This window comes from Melospiza georgiana, chromosome 3, assembly GCF_028018845.1.
Source record: "Melospiza georgiana isolate bMelGeo1 chromosome 3, bMelGeo1.pri, whole genome shotgun sequence".
Classification (NCBI taxonomy): domain Eukaryota; kingdom Metazoa; phylum Chordata; class Aves; order Passeriformes; family Passerellidae; genus Melospiza; species Melospiza georgiana.
The window spans coordinates 47,057,041-47,078,618 of record NC_080432.1 but is presented as its reverse complement, the minus strand read 5'-3'; the positions used below and the strand labels follow the sequence as shown (position 1 = coordinate 47,078,618).

General features: G+C 37.6%; 1 protein-coding gene across 1 annotated transcript in view; it reads right to left on the bottom strand.

The window, feature by feature from the left end:
• PRKD3 (protein kinase D3) overlaps positions 1–21,578 on the bottom strand; it is a 42,351-nt gene that overhangs the window by 1,817 nt on the left and 18,956 nt on the right. The window contains exons 7-18 of the mRNA XM_058021833.1: positions 19,189–19,266; positions 17,056–17,239; positions 15,433–15,556; positions 12,533–12,610; positions 10,637–10,913; positions 7,378–7,430; positions 6,933–7,005; positions 3,852–3,958; positions 3,117–3,278; positions 2,557–2,655; positions 1,081–1,348; positions 105–190 (exon numbers count right to left, since the gene is read on the bottom strand). Coding sequence (XP_057877816.1) covers positions 105–190; positions 1,081–1,348; positions 2,557–2,655; positions 3,117–3,278; positions 3,852–3,958; positions 6,933–7,005; positions 7,378–7,430; positions 10,637–10,913; positions 12,533–12,610; positions 15,433–15,556; positions 17,056–17,239; positions 19,189–19,266 — 1,589 coding nt within the window. The remainder of the gene's footprint in view (positions 1–104; positions 191–1,080; positions 1,349–2,556; positions 2,656–3,116; positions 3,279–3,851; positions 3,959–6,932; positions 7,006–7,377; positions 7,431–10,636; positions 10,914–12,532; positions 12,611–15,432; positions 15,557–17,055; positions 17,240–19,188; positions 19,267–21,578) is intronic.

Here is a 21,578-nt window from a genome sequence, read left to right as displayed (position 1 = left end):
TTAACAGAATGTGACACTTGCGGTTTTCATAAGCCTCTGAAGGATTTCAGCCAAAAAAACTATTCACCCATTATAAACATGGAGAAAAAGGCAGATGGGCTTACCTGTAACCATGGGTGACTGAGGGATTTGTCAACGCTGAAACGTTTTCTCATCTTCACTTGAAGTAAATTGTTTATTAAATCAATGGCTGGCAAAGAAGAAGAAAAATTATATTGTTAAAACACAAATCACCTCTACCATCATTCACATGCTGCAGTAGAAATTATTTTTTTATGTGTGAGTGTATCCTATACTGAATTTCTTTGTATTTAATCAAGCTCTTGAGTTTTCTATTTAGTTTTGTTTATATTAAATGTGGCTACAAAATAAGTATGGGGTAAGTTCCCCCTACTTTTGATGGAAACACTAAAAGCTTTACTATATTATTTGTTAATCTTTTTCCCTACTGCTTTTAGTGATTTTCAGATATGCTTAAGAAGCTTGAGCATAATCCTGTGTTCCACAATAATAGAGGTACTTCCACTATTGTATACTTTTGTATCGGTCCTTCCACATCTGCCCATGTATTAATCATGTATTAACCAAACATGGTAACAACACATAACCAAAGCTGGCACTGGAGAGCTCTACAGAACAGCTTTGTAAACTTCTAGGTTGACACTTAAATCTGTACTTCCTAATGTACAAGCTAAAATTCCAGATTCAACTTTGAACCATTTCTGTGATTATAGCTCAGATAAAATATACCAGCATTCAGCAAATACCCACACATGAATTAACTTTCCTCTGGGACTTTTGGGAAGTGTCAGATTACTCATCCCATTCATCATGCATGAAATTTGTATATCTTGCTAAATCTCCTCTCTCCCCTGCCCTGAAAATTATCTAAAGCACTGTATTCCACAATTTATCTTTCACAAATATATTTATCTCATATTTATCTACTTTGGCATAGCCTACTAAACTCAAGCTATCAATAATTTTCCCACTCCTTTCTCAATGAACCTTGAAGTTTAAGCATTTGAAAGCATTACCCACATACACAAACATTCTAACAGAGAAAATTACTTTCTTTACCTTCACTAGAAATTTCCTTCCAAGGATTTGGTGGGTACATAAATGCTGCATTTTGAATCTGATCATTGATATCCTCGTCTTCATTAAAGGGGAACGTGCCACTGAGGCTGACGTAGACGATCACCCCCACTGACCACATGTCCAGGGAGCGGTTGTAGCCCTTGCTCCGGAGCACTTCGGGGGCCAGGTACGCGGGAGTGCCCACCACAGAGCGCCGGAAGGACTTCTCACCAATGATGCGCGCAAAGCCAAAGTCACACAGCTTCACCTGCAGCAGCAGCAGCACATTTCAGACTCAGAAATCCCTGCCTCACTTCACACCCTTTCTGCCAACAAAACCCCATGGAAACCAGTCCATTAAGGTTTTAGGTTGCTGGGTTTGCAGCACACAGATCAGCCATGCTTCGGATCAAGAGCTGAACTGGCTCTGCACAGACTCAGGTCTGAGGCAGTTTGTGTATTACACGGCTACAAGTGTGCAAATAAGGATGAAGTGTTGTTGTTATATTTCTAGAGTCCCATACCTTCTCATGGTGTTTTCTTATGGCTGTAGATCTTCACAGCTCTGACTCCTTCTACTGCATGCTGCTCCTTCTTAGTGAGAGCTCCTCCCAGGCTCTCCCTGACTGGCCAACCCACCCCCTTTTATCCCAGCTACCTTCACTAGCCACAGCTGCAGCCCAATGAAGGACATTGCAGCTGCAGCCCATCAAGATCAACTGGAACCTACTGGGGCAAGGCCTATATAGAGATATTGAAGCACAATACAGATATTTTACTGGGACTCAAAGGCCACCTCTACTATATTTCCCCCTTTTCTTTTACTTAGAGGAACAGGTTTTACATAGACATATTTACATATTCTACAATACAGATATTTTACTGGGACTCAAAGGCCACCTCTACTATAATGAAGTATCTTGATTCCAAACCCAGCTCATTTTCAGAAGTGAATCCTCACTCTCAAAAGGCACAGAACCAAAGTTAAAAACACACATGAATCCCAGCCAAATCACATTCCTCTTAATCATATTCCTGAAGTTTTGGCTACACAAAAATCAAACAATGAGTTTTAGCTCAAACTCAGAGCCAGCAAGCTCTTGACAGAACATCCCAGCAAAATGCATTAACATCTGGCACGTGCAACGATGCTCAAATCCTCATGATTCTACAACAGTTGCTCAACTTGAACACAGCAGGAACTTATGGAGATAAAACAATCCAGACCAAGTTCAACATGTAACCCCAAGTCAGTAAGCCCTCCTCAGAGCATAAGGAAGAGCAATGCACTAAAGGCACTTAGTGAGACAAGGGGGGAAAAAAAAAAAAGAGATGACTACAATACATGCAGTTCAAGTAATTCTAGAAGTCAGCTGAAAATCCCACAAGAGGTTGCTTTTTAAGCAGCAGTGCCAATACTGCTTTAAAAAAAACCCAATGAATAGTAACGAGAAGTATTGTTTAATCTTCACTCACTTGAGGGAATGGTTCTGCTGATGCTAGTAGTACATTTTCTGGTTTTAAATCACAGTGCACAATATTCTTGAAGTGTAAATTCCTCAAAGCAACAAGTATCTACAAAACAAATGAACGCTTTCAGAATATATTCAAGCAGATCAGAAGTGTCAAAAGACACACAGACTAACCAATACAGCAATTTCTAGCAACAGAGTCCTCAAGAACTAACCCATATATACTGTGCAAGGACTGTTTTTCCAGCTTACCAATACTTGAAAACAAGGGGGTTTATTTTCCCCAAGCCTTTCCCCCCCCCCGCTCTGTTTTTTTGAATGCTTACTCTTTTGACATTCATTTTTAGATGTCCATAATGTTATGTCTTGGGAAAGAAGGGCAAAAAATTAACATAAGAAACGTTCAAAGTTCTTTTCTTGTTTATTCAGCTTTCTTTAGATGTGTAGCTCTCTCTGCTCTCTTCTGAATAACAATACAGAAAACCCCTTCTCCAAATTCTCATCTTATAATTACAAAACCAAAATCTAGCCTTTCCCCTCAAAGCAGAGGAACTGACTGCTCACCTGAGTGACCATGAATTTAGTTATTCGTTCTGGAAGTCGACTTTTCTCACTGGAAAGAATCATCTCTAGCATATCCCCATGCAGCTTTTCCATCACAACAAAGACTCGTTCTGGGGTTTCAAACATACATTCCAGGTTCACAATCCCAGGGTGGTGCAAATTCTAAAACAAAGCAGCATAGGTACATTACTAAAATAAAACAGTATGAAATAGTCTGAATTACACAGAAATGATGACCACCAATAAAAAAAAAAAAAAACCAGTTAAAGAGATGCAGGTGAAAAAAAAACCTGAGGAAAGAAATGAGCTTGAAACAAGTGTCAACATGAAACATGCCGGCTACTACGGATAACTTGTTTAATACAACTTAGCTCAAATGATTAATTTTACAGTTGATGCATGCTCTGTATTCAAGTTATTGAGTATAAGAATAATACTCAAAGATTGAGGAGCCAGCAGTGGAGAACAGCAGAAAATAATACTGAGGGAGTCAACATGGAGCCAAAGTTCATGGCTTTAGGGGGACACCCTACAGTGGGGTAGATATCACCCCCAAGTTATCAACTCCACCAAGTACTCAAGAGTTCCTGCTTTTATAAGATTCTCTCTTCCAAAAGTACTCAGAAATCACAGATGTAAATTTAACAATCAATTCAGAAAACTTAGACACAATACAAAATCTCATTAATGGTCTATTTAAGACAAAACTCCAACACGATTCCGAAACACTTATACCTGGAGAATGGCTACTTCATTACGAAGCTGACTTTCCTGTTTAGTTGGAAACCTCATCTTGTCAATGACTTTGATAGCCACATCTCTTCCAGTCTTCCTATGTTTTCCTAAACAGAAAGTCAGTGTCAGCCACCAAGAGGTAAAAGCAATTTATAGCTATTAAATATTACAGCAGAAATTCCTTTTAGGGGAAACCAGTATATTCTGTCAGGTGTACAATATTACCATATTTATATTTAGAATTGCAAATGGCATATGAGTAAAAGAAGTGATCAACCTCCACAGGAATTCTGTAGTTTAAACTTAAACCAGTTACCACTCTGCTGTCAGGTATACACACACTGACATTAGCTGTATTGGGTGGAGCTTTTGCTTGTGCAAGGGACTTGCACATGAGCAAGTAATAACTGCTCCACAGAATATTGCCTCTCCTGCAAAATCAACAACAATTCAAGGCCAAAGTGAAAACAGATCGACACACCCACTGTAGTGGTTTCATACTTTCATGGGCTCCACGTGGACAGGAAATTACACACCTAATACTCTTTGGGAAACATGAGAGCAACTAGGTACCCCAAAGAACAGCAACACATTTAACACCCGAGGCAGTCTGCTGTGATCAAAAAGCTCTAAAAGGTTGTGGTAAGAAGGAAAATGTGGTAAGAAAAACACCATTCTGACAGCACTACATATTATTCCTTGCTGCAACCTGCATCAGCTCCATGAGAAGCATTCTGCAATACACAGCGAGGCTGTGTCCAGGGCTAAGTGAGGAGCTGTTCACGCTTGCCCTGCTTCTTCACAGCTGCACAACTGGTTCCTTTCAGTCACATCAGAGAGGTTAATGGGATCACACACTGCAAGGCCTTGGCAATCTGAGGCATTTAGTACTAAACTATGACAGAACAGTAAGTCTGCACCAAAGAAAAGTGTCGTTTTCCACTCAGTGAAGGGTTTGGAAGCCATTTTAGGAGAAGGGGTGACACACCCAGCTACAGCGCAAGTGGCACAGAAGGTTCTACCAGCACTGCTGTGGGGAGCCCAGCCACACCTCAGCAGCCAGCCAGCCTCTCCTGCTGCCCCCTGGTCAGCACTGGGGCCAGGGCTTAGGCAGGGCACAGGAACTGCTCCACAGCTGCTCTCTCTGCCAAGGCAGATGTTAAACTACTGCACCTGCCTTTAACATCATCATGAATAAAGAGCTTAACTCCACCAGATAAAGGAAATTATATTGAAATGTAGCACAAATACAATCAATTACAAACTAGATGCAAAACACAGAAGGCAAATGCTAGATTGCTAAAGAATGTAAAGCAAACCAATCCATCTAACAAAACACCTAACTATATAAGCTGGACTACAGCTAAAACTTGCCCATGAAGAGTAACAGACAAGCAGCTTGAAAATTCCTTTTGTTAAACAAAACACAGCCAGCCAGTTTTCAGTGCAAGTTTTACATCAGCAAGAAAATGTCAAGAGTAGTTTTTTATGTCTCCCTTTTTTCAGATCTTTCAAACTAACTAAAGTTTGAAAGGAAAAGCAGAGGGAAACTGTTCTCACTGATACAGGGAGTTGGATATCTATATCCTATAACTTTTGATTTGCAATTTTGAAAACGTTTGTCAAGAATAGGGGACACAAAAAATGCAATAAAAAATAAAAACCCAATCCAAACCCCACAACAATGAAAGCAACTTAATTTTTCCATTAATTGTTACCATTATTTCAGTATGACTACACAGGTGTAGATAAGCCAATATCCAAAGTTACCAGGTCTAGTCTCTCCAAACACCAGCAACAATTAAGCAGTGTGTAGAACCAGAAAAACCATAGTCTTTTATACTGTCCTCTCATACTCTTTCAGCTTGTGATTTTATATTAAGTAAGCATATCTGATATATTTTAAGCCTTTATTCAGTAAAAAAAAAAAAAAAATCAATGAAAGTTTTTTGTGTTTACTACACTTTAAGCAATTGTAAGTATTGAATCATGCAAAACATCAAGCTGAGATTTATCTACAAGGCAATTTAGGAAAAATGAAACCCAGTCATTAAAATAACAACTGTCTGCATTTGTTAATTTCTATTCATAAGAGAGGGAGGATATTTTGATTCACACTATGCTTTAAGAAATGCAGAGGGGGCAAAAAACCTGATCTCTTTGAAGAGTGATGTAAAACCAGACCAAACTGTATTTCCACCAAGCAGTTTAGAAGTAATAAAGTAGCTAACTACACAATTGGCAAACAGAAAAATCAAAGCCACAACACTTCCTGATTAGAAAGAAAATGTGACAGAAGCAGAAAGATTACCACTTGTAAATCATTACTTATGACTTTTTCTCTTTCCAGATTTATGGTCTGTGGTTTTCTCAACACTTGAGATATAACACGAGATTAAAAAAAAAAAAAAAAAAAAAAAAAAAAGAGATAGAAACAGAGTTCATATGCATTTCTAGTATTTCTCCTTTTTGTGATGACATATTAAAAACAAGTTATATGCTGCAACAGAAGGTTTTAAAAACTAGGTGATAATACTAGACTTGAAACCTAGGGCTAACATGCTTAGCAAAGAATACCTCTTTCTACTTTGCCCTGCTGACAGAAATTTGTTTGCATCAAGTATGTCAATAACATGTTTGCATCCATATTGTCAAACCATGAACTATGTGTTTTTCTAATTGCTTTTGGCCACATCTCTCAGGTGTAATTCAAAACAGGTATAACTGACAGCAAATATATGACTTCTAATACTGTAAAGCACAGTGTTAGAATTTGCAATTTTAAAAAATCATAAAGCATGGTCAAATTGGATTGCTTTGTATTTTACTGTGGCCAAAATAAAAATGCATGTTCTAAACTGATTAGGATGCCAATGCAAAACTGTAAATGCAAGAATTTATTTGTAAGAAATACTGTACATTGAATTGCAGAACCACGCAGCAAAGTAATCCAAACAAAACTTTTAACATGATTAACTTCACCTAGACATTCCAGATACAGCTAAGTAAGTATGGAAAGGATAATATTATCAAGCAGACATTCTACCTTAATAAATGCTAATGGAACATAATGCAATTTACCTCCATATACAATACCAAACTGACCAGAACCCAGCACTTCATCAGCAAATATTTGGTACACAGAGCTGATATCCTAAGGCATGAAAAAAAAGAAATTACAAATAGCAGGAGTCATTAAAATGTTCAGGACCACATTAGGTATTACTGGCTAGGCTGTAATTATATCTGGCATTAATCAAAATCTGTAAAACCATCATTACACTGAGGAGTGAGAAAACGCAACAAACTTCTCCTGAAGAGGATCCACTGAGCTGCACCAAAAGCAGGGACACACATTCATAAAAACTAACAGCCATGGCAGGTGAGTAGGTAACTTCCTGCACATAACATGGACTTCTTTACCTAAGTGCTCTGGTGCTGCTTTCTCATCCAGACACTGCTACTACCAATTACTCTGTAATACTCAGTCAATAAACATCACTGTAATACAATGCACTTGACTCACCACATTCTCCTGGACCTGGCAATTTGAAACAGAGATGCTTAGAGACAATTCTTCTGCAATAAAGAAGATAAAGCCAAGTTAGTAAATAAAAAGGGCAGACTTTTTCTAAAAAGAGTGGAAAAATGAGAATCAACCAAAAACCCTTTACTGACTTCTAAACCAGAATCGGTGAAATGATTTTTAGTTGCAGAAACTTCATACTCTGGAACTCATTAGATAAATAACCCTGGAAGTTTTGTTGGGACTATTTGTCTTTTTTTGTCCTATTCCTGATTACAAAAACAGTAGAGCAATACAAGTGTGTACACAATAGACAGCTGGAGAACCAAAATCAATAGTAATTGTATCATAGTTCATTAAGTGAATAACGATTTCTGGTAACAATAAAGAAAAATACAGGCAAGAGGAGCAGGTAGATCCCTCATAGTCAAATGAATGTGGCTTCTTATCTTCTGTGGCACCAAGATATACAGAATTAATGCATAAGAAAAGGAAACAAATCAAAGAAATCAAGTAACAGAATAACTGATAATTAAAAAGGCAATAAAGCTCATAAGATAAAAAAAATAAAATCTTTGTTTTATCGATAAACTACAGAAGCAAATCAATCATTGGAACATAAGGGCACATTCAGGAAGATTATATAATTTCCAAGTAAATGTATCAGATAAAAAATTCTTCAGTCTGCAGCAGACATTGACATCAATTTTTCATTACAATAACACTGATGCACAGGCAAAAAGAGATATGCCAAGGAAGGCAGGAAATACCCTTCTCTTTTGACTTCCAAGGTCAAAGTAAAGCATCTCAGAGTAGCAGACATCTACCACTTGGAGTCTGTTTCTCTGAAGGCATTCCAGACCCAACTGGATGTGTTCATGTGTAACCTGGACCCTGACTTGTCAGTGGGGTTGGACTGGATGATCTCCAGAGGTCCATTAAACCCTCACAATTCTGTGATATTATGTTAACTTAAAGAACAAAAAGAAGTAATTCATCTACAATGTAGCTAGAAAACACACTATAAACTTACTAGCACTTTGAAAAGAGCCTTTATCATCCTAAAGAGAATTTAGAGAAAAAAGATGTCTGATTTTTGCCACCTCTGCTTTATCTCAAAGAAGAAATTTACAGAGAGAAGACAGGAACAATTACTAATTGTCAAAGACATACTGAAGTCCGCATCTGAAATATGAACTCTGAGTCTTGCAGATGCCTACTGATTATTGACTACAACCAAGTCAGTACTGAAGTAACTGTACAGAACACAAGGGGAAACAATAAAGAAGTCAGACAAAAAATTCCTAATGTGAACAAAAACTGCTTCAAGGTAACTAGAAAATAAAGATACAGTTTTGAAAGTGTTTAACAGAACACACTGAACCCTTCTCCACAGATGGCTACAGAATACGAAATAACTCTGAGGTAAATAGTGAGTTCTTCCTTCCAAATAAATCCATTTTTCTAGTGTCTGAAATGTGCAAGAATAAGGGCTAAGAAGCAGTCACTTCTAAAGAAATTAGTAATGCCACAATTCCATACAACTTCTGCAGCAGGTAGATTCTCTCTACAGTAGGCAGGTTTCTTTCTCATTTTAGCTCAGAATCACTCCACAAAGAAACAGCCAACCCCAAACGTCAGGTAAAAAGGATGGTAGTTACAAAGGATTCTTTGCCATGGGTGATACTGGAAGAATATCCTCATTTCTAACTACCTCTGGCCACAGTGGGGTATATAAGAATTAGATGATCCTTTGCGGACACTTTGACACTACAAATTCCCTGCTGCTGCAAGTACTTCAAGCACTAGCAATGTCTCCCTCCTACTTTTGGTCTTTTCAATTAAAGGCATGTATTTGAGACTTTTCTAAAATTAAAATCTAAGGGCCCTTGAGATACAGTTCATGATTCACAAAGTGTAGGAAGAAGAGGGATGAAGAGACATTTTGTGGCCTTCTGAGAGTTTAAAAACCAACCTGAGTTGCCTAAAAATATGGAAATACCACTCCCTGACTCACTACAGTTTCTTATACTCCTAAAATACTAAACATATTAAAATACTCCCTCTCAGTATCTACCACTGCAGTTCTATTCCCTACCAATGTCAATGGAATGTTATTATTTATACCTGAAAAACAATTTGTTTTGGAAAAATCAAGTGTCTTGCAAGTCTGTCAGCAACAGTAACCCTTAGATGCTAGATAGCAAAGAGAATTTTTGTGTATCTACATAGAGATATATACGTACATATATATATGAAACCAAAAATTCCATATCAAAAATGGCATTTTATGTGTGTACAAAGCCAAGTATGAGGTACCATCTCCCAGGTATGTTTCTTCACTGTAATTACATATCAAAGCCAGTACTGGCATTTCAAATTTTACTATTTTAGACCATTGCTGCATTTGCAGGAAGTGCCATTACCTCAGACTAGCATTTACATGCTCTTAACTGCTGCTGATGCAGAGTAGCCAGATATCAGAAACAGAGAAACTGATCTCAGAATCTACTGCAAAAGAAAATTTTTCTGCAAGGAGATTAAAGAGTAGATGGAATTTGGAATGAAACTGAAAAGTAAAAGCATAAATCTCAGAACAGAATGAGAATGAATGTTGTTGCAAGGAACAAGGAGATGTCTTAAAAGCAAGAAAACAATACATAAGTTTAGTGGAGCCTTGATAATGAATATAATCCTATGCTAGATGAAAAAAATGAGGGAAGGTGCATAAAAAGAAGAACAGGGTACTTTTTATAACTACCCACAGCTTCAAAAAAGTTTTTAACATCACTGATGGTATTAATATAGCAACACTAACTCCTTTCTTCTCCTTAGCTACTGATATCTCATAGAATTTTAAAAATATAAACATATATAGGTACTAACATCAAAAAAACCAAATTTGTTTCTTTCAAAGTGTATGCATGTAATCTGAATATATTTATTTAGTTATGTATGTTAGAAATATGTAATCTGTACTCCCTTTTTACATCTGCATTTGTTATTAGTGGTCCCACAATAAAACTCTGCACTCTGCATTCATATTGTATCTGATTCTTTACTACTTTCTACTACAAAGGATTAAAGGATTTGCCCACCCTCCACAAACCTGAGTCATTTTTAGAGACTCATGGCAAATGACAAACCCAATTCAGCAGTACTTCAACAGACAGTACTTCACTCTAAATAAGCCCTGTTCCCAAAGGAATCACTACCACCAGCAGCTTCAGCACATGAACAAGAGCACCTCACTGCTTACTGTGATCTTTCCCTTGTCCTGCAGCGGTGCAAACGCTAGGCTGAGGGGTGACTGGCATCAAGGCCTGGCGGATGGCTTTCTCCCAGCTCTGAGCTACGTCAAGTCCCACTCCGGAGGCAGCAAGGACTGGACTGTGATGAGCGCTGCCATTGTTCTCGCCAACAAAGTACACCATCGTGTCAGTGATGATCTCAAAACAGTAGGGGTTGCTGCCCTGCACCACGTGTGAAAAATCTCGAGGCTGAGTCACCTGGAGAATTTCTGAAAGTGGAATCTCCTGAAGAAAGATATTAGAAATTAAAAAATGAAAATGCACATAATATTTTAATATACTAACACCCATAACTGCAAGCGTTGCAAAAAACCAAAATTAAGTAAATCAAAAAAACAAAACTGAAACACCAAGCTTCATAAATAAAATTGAACTGTGCATGACCATTGAACACCAGTGTTCTGAATATCTATATGCAAGCCTAGACAGACTCTAAGGCCCACCACAGTTCCCTCCATACAACTACTATTTGCTACTCAAACTACATTAATGTTCATCATGAGACACACCCCCACTGCATGGGTAAGTGATGCACAAAGAGAGAATGATCATTTTCTCCTTGCAGTTTATACAGCTTAGGCAGAGAAGAGCAGGTGGGGGAGAAAGTGAAACACTAACATTAAGAAGAGGATGCAGCTAATCAATAAGCACTGCTTCGTGCATCAGAATAATTTTGGGTAAACATGATATAGATATTAGCAGATATTATCTGCATACAGATACTATCCTCTACCTGGTCAGTTTAAGACCATGGTACAAGAGTATTACAGAACAGATCTCATGGAAGAAATGGTTTCACGTTCATGCTAGGTGGAGGAGGACATTCCACATCCATGGGAAGGTGCAGGTGCATGTCACTTGCAAGAGCAGTGAAAAGGCAGATGAACACCAGGCAGGCATTAGGAGGATAAGAGACAGCAGCTGATTGAGATGAAGAGCAAATAAATGTAAAGACAAAAACTGTGAATTACTTTAACAGCAAAGACAATCAGATCTAAGCAGTTAAAACAAGGGGTGCAAAGGGGCAAGTGAAAGGACTAAAAGCAGTGACGTAATGGAGCAACAAGCAAGGAACATATTTTACCAGCTGTGTTTTGAATGCACAGGGCAATACAAGTATCAGAGAGGTCTGAGAAGAGACTGCATTGGTCAAGATAGGAATGAAAAGGATCTGGGCAAGTTTAGCTGGGTGTACAGAGAAAAGGCTTGATCTTAGAGATGTTATAAATGAAGAAGCTGCAAGATTTGGACCCCCACCTAAAGGCATAAGACAAGAAAGGGAAAAGTCCTGTTTACACATTCAAATGCATTTTCTGAATATTCCACCACCAAACACAATCCTACATTGACAATACACTATGCTTAAATTATATAAACATAAGGCTATACAGTAAATTTTCCTATAAAGCTTGAAACTTTCAGTTGTACAGTAAGGAGTAACTGAATTTGAGGAACGTTGAAATAAAACACATAAGCATGCAAACTTTCAGTCACTACTCAGACAACACAAAAATTCAAGCCTTCATTCAAATGGCGGCCAAAGAAATTCTCTGGTAATTGTGAGGAAAGCTTAATATGCCAGGTAATTCAGGAGAACAGTACATGCAAAAATGTAAGGAGAGACATACTCAAGGGAATTAGAGCAGGAGCTGCAAGCAACTTCTCAGAGTTAGTCTTGATCCTTCCCACTTACAGGCTTTGGGCAACAATTAACCTGGTCACAGTTTTGATTCAAAAAAGAGATGGGAAAATGGAGATAATACGTAAACTGCTCAAGTAGACTTCATATCTATAAAGCATTGAATAAATCAAGTGAAACAAAATTATTACTCATCATTAATTACCTTGTAATATTTTGTTCCAGATTCATTTTGAAATAGTGTGAGGCATTTGCTGTCCAGTCTCCAGTAATGTCTTTTTCTCTACAAAATGCAGAGTACAATTACATAAGGAATAAACCTTTCATATGGCTTTTACTATCTCATTATTTAAATTAAAAATGCTTTAAACTACTGTGATAATCATTCAAAATTATTCTACAATAATCTTAGACTACAGAAATGAAAAAATAAACTTTGGGAAAAAATACTTTGTCTTAATTGAAGAAGAAGCTCAAAAATTATTTCCAAAAACTAGCAAATATCACTTACCTTCCAGCAAAAGCAGTGACAACAAGAGTTACCTCATATAGGAAAAAAGAGTTACTAGACAGGCTTTACTCCAGGTGCATATTCTCACAAAATCTGAGCCATTCAAATTTAGTGACAATTGTGGGAGTCATGCTTTCTCCCTTCATGCCCTCATACCAACATTGCAAGGTTCAAGCACTGAGCAAGCCTAACAAGTCCTTAATTCTTCCATCAATATAGAGGCAAAACAGGCATATTATGAGATTCAAATGAAAAAAAAAAACAATTTAGGGAAAAAAAAAACCCAAGACAGACTACATAGCCATTTGTTGGAAGTATCCACCAAAAAGAAATCTCCCTGACCAAAAAGTAACATGGATTAACTGTTGCATATAACTGTCTTATAATTTAAGCAGAAGAATATTCTTCAAAACAAAGAAGCTTTTAGAAAGCTACTATGGTTGTATTAATCAAAGTATCTGTAAGATACTTTCCTTGCACCATGCTGATATAGTTAGAAAACCACTTCCATTTTTCTGGGACAAAAACCAAGACCCTTAACCCTAACTTAGGATGACAAAGTTTGAAATATCATTCAATTACATTTCTATTTTATAAACTTTGTCATATTAAAAGCAAAGCTGTTTTGTTTTTTTTTCCATATTTAAGCAGAGCTTAAATCACATTACTCAGGGAGAAGCTAAGTCAACCTATAGGAGTTAGACAGAGAAAACTAGATCAAAAAATGGATTTAACTAAAAGGAGTTCCCAGAGAGCACTGGGACAATGGGTGAAAAAAAAGGTGTAAACCCCTCATTTCAACATATATGCTCTTTATTAAATTGTGAATCAGGAAAGACTTTGGAGAGAGGAATTAAGGAAAAGGCTGGTAACTTACTCAGGGGTTCAGAATCTGCCCATACCCTACTCTGAGAAAAGATGGGACCAAGGTTAGAAAAAGAGTAAAGATGATGACACAGAAACTTCTCATTTTAAAGAATGAAACCTCTTGTTATCAGGGAGCACAAGAAGCACGCAGATCGTGCTGTTAAAATGAACCTGTCTGGAACTGATAGGAAGCCCAGTTGTTTCAGGAATAGGAAGCAGTCTGACACTGTGAGAACAGAACGGCCAAGGGAAATAGCCGATGTTGTAATGCCCAATACGGAAGTCTCCTCCCATTAGGAAGCTCTGTGGGATCTTGTTTGGCTGACTGTCCTTTGGGTCAGGATACTTCATCTGACTGGCCTTTTCAGTTGATGTCATCGAGGTAGCAGCCAGACTGACAGATGAAGAAAATCAAACTAAACTGAGTTGTTTCAGCAGATCACTGTTCTAAGGGGAGGCTCAAAACAAAAAAAAAAGTCCATGGGAAAACATACTGGTTGTACTGAAAGTTTAAATCAGAGCTGAATACCAGGTCTGCCCTGAACAGTTCTGCTAGAACTATTCACCTCTGTCTGCTACCTGGCCTTAGTTTTTCCAGAGCCAGCTGATGATAATTGTGACTTTTATGTAGACTTGGCTGTTACCATATCTAAAATACACTAGATACTTATTTTGGATTGTGATAAATACATTCAGGTACTAAAAAATTGTACCTTAAAGAAATGGTTTTTAAGGTAGTTTCACAAAGACCACTTACAGCAGTCAGTTTAGCTGACAATCACAAAAAGTGAAAACATTACAGTATAGAGCTGCCTATTATCACCTTTCAAATTGATTTCTTCAGAACTTAAATAACTGTGCTTTTTTTAATTCTCTAGGCCTCCTCCAATCAGATGCCACAGAGATAAAGAATGCAAAAGTATTTCTGCTGCCTTTCATGAATAGTCTCAGTATGCTATAATGTTCTCCATGAGATCTGGGAACTTCTTAAATTCCTCGTTTTCATTCATCTACCAAAAAACAAGAGGACTGATTCACTTCCTCCCATCAGACAATACTAAGGAACCCTGTTATTTTGCCTTGTCTTCCTCCTCAATACACAAAAATCAAGTAGCTTGCCTACTCAATTAAGGTAGCATTATCAGTAGCACTGGTAACAAACAACACAGTCTTTTTGGGGGTGCTTGCTTACACAAGGACATACAGTCAAGCCACAACTCTTAGAGTGAATTGCTAGAGGAATTAAGGGTTCCCATATCTACACATAACTATTTACACACACCTAGATCATTAGAATAATACTCTCAACCATTTCAGTACACAAAATATTCTTATGAATTCCACCTCTTCCCACAGAAAAGAACAAAACAGAAAAGAGACAAGTATTCTGTAGAACAGAAAAAGAGACAAGTGTTTAGTTCAACTACTAAAGAGAAAGATGACACAAACAAATTATTCTAAGTTACTTTCTCAGGAAAGCTGAAATACTGCATATGCAATTCATTTGAGGCAATGTAGAGATGCTTTTCCTTCTTAAAGGGGAGAAGGAAAAGTACTGTTTAATCACCACATGAATTATAATTGAATAAATTATACTTTCTGCCTGGAACCAGATTTCTTTATAATGAACATCACAGCTAAATTCTTTCAAATTATACTCTAATCAGAAATAAAACACACTAGTTTAGAGAAATAACTTAATTTAGGAAGAAACTGAAGTAACTGACCAGGTTGTCTCTACTAGTATAGTGGACCATCCATCCTTCTTTCACCATTGTACTGCTCTTCCTCTTTGTGTGTTTGATTGACTGTACAACTCGCATGAGAGGAATGTTATTGCTTGTTGAAGGACTAAAAAGAAGATACAACAGTTTAATATGGAACAAGTTAAAACACAACAGTACTGCAATTATACTTGTTTTACGTATTTAGTCCACAATTTTCAGGAACAGACAACTTTTCTTCCCATGCAGATTTAGTTGATGGATGAATTTGATAAGGCATCTGAGCTCCTACTAGGTCTTCTAGGGCAAATATTGCAGTACTTAAGGAACAGAGAAGAAACACACTGGACTGAGGAAACCTACAGAAATTATCCTCTTTCAAAACAATCTGCTGAGACTGCTGGTCTTTCATGCCATTTTACACCACACAAATATAATTAGCATCAGCATAACTATAATTTCTTATTGTCTATGTAAGTTGATTATGCTGCTTCAAAATATTGTGGTTAATGAAGGTCCCTATCAAAGCAAACTTTCAATTTAAGAAAACATAAACCAGGGTGTGTTAAATCACAGCTGTACTAGAAAATTCTGTCAATGCTAAGGTATATTAACTGTCCTGCAGACACAGGTTTGATAATCTCTAATATTCTGAGAGAGCCATTAATTAAACATACAGGTTTTAATAGCACTGAAAATGAAGCTAAACATCGAGGTGCCCGCCTATACCAGAGCTCTACATGTGGCACTAACAGACACATCTGTAAACACACATTGTGAGGTAGTTTCAAAACAAAAAAAGTAAGGATGCCTTAACATGGCCTGCTACGCTACAGGATGTAGGACTGGCTACAGGATACTGTCATACCAAAAACCTGAATTGCTTCAAATTCAATTAGAAATAAATGGAAAAATGCTACTTGGAGGTAGATGTTGCTTCCCAGTCAGGAGAGCCTTGAGCTATGAATCACTGGAAATTGGAAGGTATCATTATATGCTCTCCCTCACAAATTTGCTATTAAGCCCTGAGCTACAGTGATGTTTGACCAAGAACAACTGTGCTTATCTTATTAAGAATGACTAAGAAAATCAGGATGACACTACTCAGAATAATAAAGAAATAAAAAGATCAAATTTGATTTAAGGAACTATGTTAACAGTTATTAGATAAAAGACTTCAGAAACATCACTTTCAAGATAAATAAAGCAAATTATTGCATAACATGCATAGACTACGATGCCAATATTAAAATATCCCAACTAATGCTGTTTAAACCCACACATATATAACAGTAACTAAATTAGGCTCAAGTAACAGAGACCTTAACCACATATTAGCTTTGTTAAACTCTAAGTTTTATCCTGCACTAATAATCTGGTTGCATTTCTTCAATAACTGTCATAGCATAACACTTTTACCAATTAGAAGAGGCTATATTCTTTTAGTCTATTTATGTCTCAGATTTTCTTGAGATAGGAGAATTTTACAAAGTGTTTTCAAGCTAAAAAAAACCCACAAAAAGGGAAAATACACTTTCAGCAATAAAACTGGGCTAATTGGAAACGTTTTGCTCACAATATTGAGCAACACATATCCTGAGCAAAGAAATCCATCCTGGAACTTACCTGATTGTTTTGACAGCTTCCTCATCTTTGTCTGCATCAAGATCAGATGGATCCATAAAAAAGATTTTGTCCTCTGGAGGAGAGGGCTCTTCAGCATCATCTAGAACTCTACTACCATCACTGTTCATTTCACTGCTATCAACTTCCATTGGCATATCCAAGTCCTGCCCTGGGCTAGCAGGTTCTGGAAACAACACAAGTCAGACATCATTTCACACATACAAGTAAAAAAAATAAATAAAATCCTCCAAAACTCAACTTTGGTTTTTTTTTAGTTAACACTTATGTAAAAAAAAATTACAATCACAATATACAAAATCTTCACACACTTGCTGTAAGATGCAGAGTATGCTAATGAACATCATCAATTTCATTTTGCTAAATGCCAAGGCAAGAGAGACCCAACTAAACACAAACCATTCTGAAAGAAACAGAGTGAAAAGCTTAAAGTCTACACCTAAATCTCATTAAGTGATTCTGTTCCACAAGTAATCAGGACAAAGTAACCTTTCAATGGCTAGAGATGACCCAGAGAATTATTCCTGTGCAAACGAAATTCTCCATTAACAGCAACCCAGTTCTGCTCTCCCTGGTCTTGTAGTCCATAATAAGAAAAGTAAGAAAGAAAAGGGGAGTTGTGCAATCGCAGGAAAAGAGAAAAGCAGAACAGATCTTATTCACCTGTGATTTTTTGTAGGCAGAAATTTAGTGTTTTCAAAAGCTGTACAACTTGTACTGTGGAAAATTAAGAATTAAGACATAAAAATATGTCTTGTAATATGTCTGTAGCCTTTTTATGGTTGTTTTTTTGTTTGTTTTTGGCTTGTGGTTTTTGAGTTTGCTTTTTACCTAGGGTGAGTTCAATTAAGAATGGGAGAAGGAACAAAAAATAAATTGCTCTTTATGTCTTCAGAAGAATTACATGAAACCATAGTTCACAAACTCTGTGGCCTTTAGCACCTTAGCATCTCAAGGGCAGTAAAACCAGGCTGCATCAACATCACATTGCACATTGCTGTTCACAGCCACCAACCTCAAGATCCAGGAAAGAGCCTGGGAGCTGGAGAAGGTTAGCATGAATGGATGGGATCTATTGTGCAATGGCAACAGACCCTAGCACAGCTGTTGCCCAAGCCTCTGAATCAAGTTGTACTGTTTGATGCAATCTGCTCCACATCACCAATTTTGTTTCACTAAAAATTGTGTGACAAGGCAACAGAGCCACAGAATGGCTGAAGTTGGAGGAGATTTTTGAAGGTCACTTGGTCCAACAACCCCCTGAGTTCATTTCTCCCATCTGTTGAAGTCCTCAGGATAGCAGCACAAACCCTCTGCCATATCAGCCAGTCCTCCCAGTCACCTGCAAAGCTGCTGAGGGTACACTGCCCCATCAAGATCATTAATGAAGATGTTAAATGGGACTGGACCCTTTACTGGCCCCTGGGGTACACCATGAGTTATTTGCCATTGATAATCACTCTCTAGGCCCCCCCATTCAATCAGTTTTTAATCCCTATCTACTCATCTACCTCATATTTCATCAGTTTAACACTGGTTTAAAACTTACAAAAATACTCTAAACATTCTTCCACAAAGTGTTCTGCACATTCCTCTTTCAATTCTGCAAGGACTATGCAGAAAGCAGTCCTACTTCATTGAGGTTTCCAGAAATTAGGGTGCAGTTCTTTCTTTTGGTTTGGCTTGGGGTTTTTCTCCTTTCTCTTTTACCTCAAACACCTCAGCTAACTCTGGCCAGTAAGATATGAGAAAGTCATAAAAAATGGCACATGTCTCCAGATATTAACATTTTAAAGTATGTATTTCATGGTGAAAAATGAGCAGACCAATCACACTAGATCTTCAAATTTTGTACATTGGGGTGGCTTCTAGATTTTTCATTTCCATTAAGCAATCCCAACAAAAGCATAGTGAACTTGTCAAGACTGATTGAAGTAAAATTTAAGTCACCAGAGTGTAAGTTTTACAGTGAATCTTTTTCATTTTAACTCAAAAAACTGGCAAGATAAATAAAAATACATCAAATATTCAGAAGTGAGGGAACTAAATACTAAGGTATTTGGTTTTCAGCCACAAAAGATCTCTCACTATTGGAAAGCATGTTTCTCATCTTACCTCCATTGAAAACAACCTCTCCAAGACAGTCTCGAGGTACTTTAGGTGCACAGCGTTTGTGACAGTTGAATCTGCAATCTAAAACAGCAGATAAATAAGCCCATGATATCAGAACCTGACTCCCACCCAGACACTAGCATTTATCATTCACTCCTTCCAACTCTAACTTCAGATTCATATACTTGCATGTAGCTGAAGACGGCACCAATGAGGTCACCTCCAGGAGGAAATTAGCAATCTTGTCCTTATGTCACATGTTGATTTGTCCCACCACTATTTATTATGTCAGTACTTCCCCTTCCAGTACAAAATGGCTTGCTACTTCTGTAGCTTCTTCTGCAGCTATTTTTTCCCTCATGATGTAACTTCTCCCATTCTTTCATTTGTTCCACATCCTTTTTTCCATTGCTATATGATTTAACTGTCTCATCTCTAACATTTTTCCCCACCAGCCAACTAAGACTTGCAGCCATCAGAGTCTGATCACACAACATCTATGATCACACAACTACATCAGAGCAAATATGTTCTGCAGTAAATCCCGAAGTCTGGTTCCCCTCTCATTCAGGTTACAGATTTGCCTGACTCCTCAGGCTCCATGTCTTGCTGACACAGGGCAGACAGAATAACATTATGCCCGGATTTGGCCTGACACAGGATGGAATCTCAGCTGGCCGTGTGCCATTGCTGCACCCGAGGTATCAATGCAGCCCACTGAACCAAGTCCAGCACACAACATTACTGGTATGAACAGGAATTTCCTTTATTAGTCACATCCCTGTGATTTTCAACTCCATCAATACCATGAATTTCAAAACTCCCTACTGCCCCCACAATTGTTTTCATATTGGTAGTTTAACCTCTTTTTGCTATTCAAAACAAGCTCAATGTGTTTTTCTTTTAAGCCCAGACAAGAGAAAAACCATTATCTCTCCATTTTTAGTGGCAGAGGAGCCAAATTTTGGAGCAGAATACAATATTACTCAGCTTCTGAGTGCCTAAAAAGATGCTTCCTATGAGGCCCATTAACAGTATTTTACAGCCATGGCTTCAGTCCATATTATGAAATACAATTACTTCACTACTTTAAAAAAGGCTGGAAGAAACAGAGACATTTCAAATCCTGTCATGAAACTAGAAGACTGAATCTATCCTAAAAGATTAAACTATATTCAGAAACATTCCTGGGTACTGCCATGCAATTCTCTAGTCTAGTAAATAGCTACAAACATCCCCTAGCAAGCTTTTGGCCCACAGCATTAGCATAATCTCAAACAGTTCCAAGGTCTAGCTCATAAACCAGAGCATCCTATGAAATTGCTCCAGGCAGTCTGCACAGAGCCACCCAGGCTGGGATGCTAAGAAAATTTGTTCATGAACGCGGGTCATCCTGTCCCAGCTGACCTCAGTGTCCGGGAATGTTTCTGGGCACATTTAATTTATTACCACAAACACAGCCTTAGCATCTCAAACATCATCCTCAGAGCCCAAATAGCAATTAATTAAATCAAGAAATCCAGGGCTCTTCCGGGTAATCAGAAACATAAAACTACTAGAAGACCCCCAAGCTTTGTGAATGTGCACAAGGAAGTTGGTGGGAAACCTTAAGAATCTGTAAGAAAAGTCAATATGAAACAATTTGAACTGCTTGATATCAGTTCCTGGTATATTAAAAATAAGTATAGGATCTTACTGCATAAATGGAGGCCTATTAAGACACTTATTTCTGTCCTGCACATATACATGGCATTTCTCTAGGCTTGTTTTCCATGCATAAATGCTTACAACATGCATACAAATAATATTTTTATCCAGTGCCATTCAATTCCCTGAAACTGATGTGGTAGCTCCATTTGTTCAGCTGGATACAGTCATATGCTGTATACGGCCAGCAGCATCTGTATGTTAAAACCACAAGGCATCTTTTTCAAGCTTCATTATTTCTGTATCATGTGTATCCAAGAGACACGCTGACTGGAAAAAATATCAAAACCAGTTCAGGATGCAGACTTCAAACAGACTACAAAGACTGCAAATAACAACAGAAATGAAAAATAAAACTACTTCCTTACATGAGACAGCACTATTACCAGTCAAAAAAAAAAAGGTTAACACAGCTGTAAGCTTACAATAGTTTCTCTCCTCTAATAAAGCAAACTGAAAATGTATTAAGTGACCTCTCTCAAAAAGCTGACCTTTGATACCCCCGTTTGACAAACTCACATGAGAGAAATGGAAACTCCTTTCCATATTAATGTTTATGATTCATTACTAGACTTTTGTTTCCTGCAACAAAGCCAACAGATCTGCACTAACTAGTAATAAAAAGCCAGAAGGAGATCGCGTTAGTTACACCCTAGGAACCACATGGAAGGGTCTGAGAACTGAAG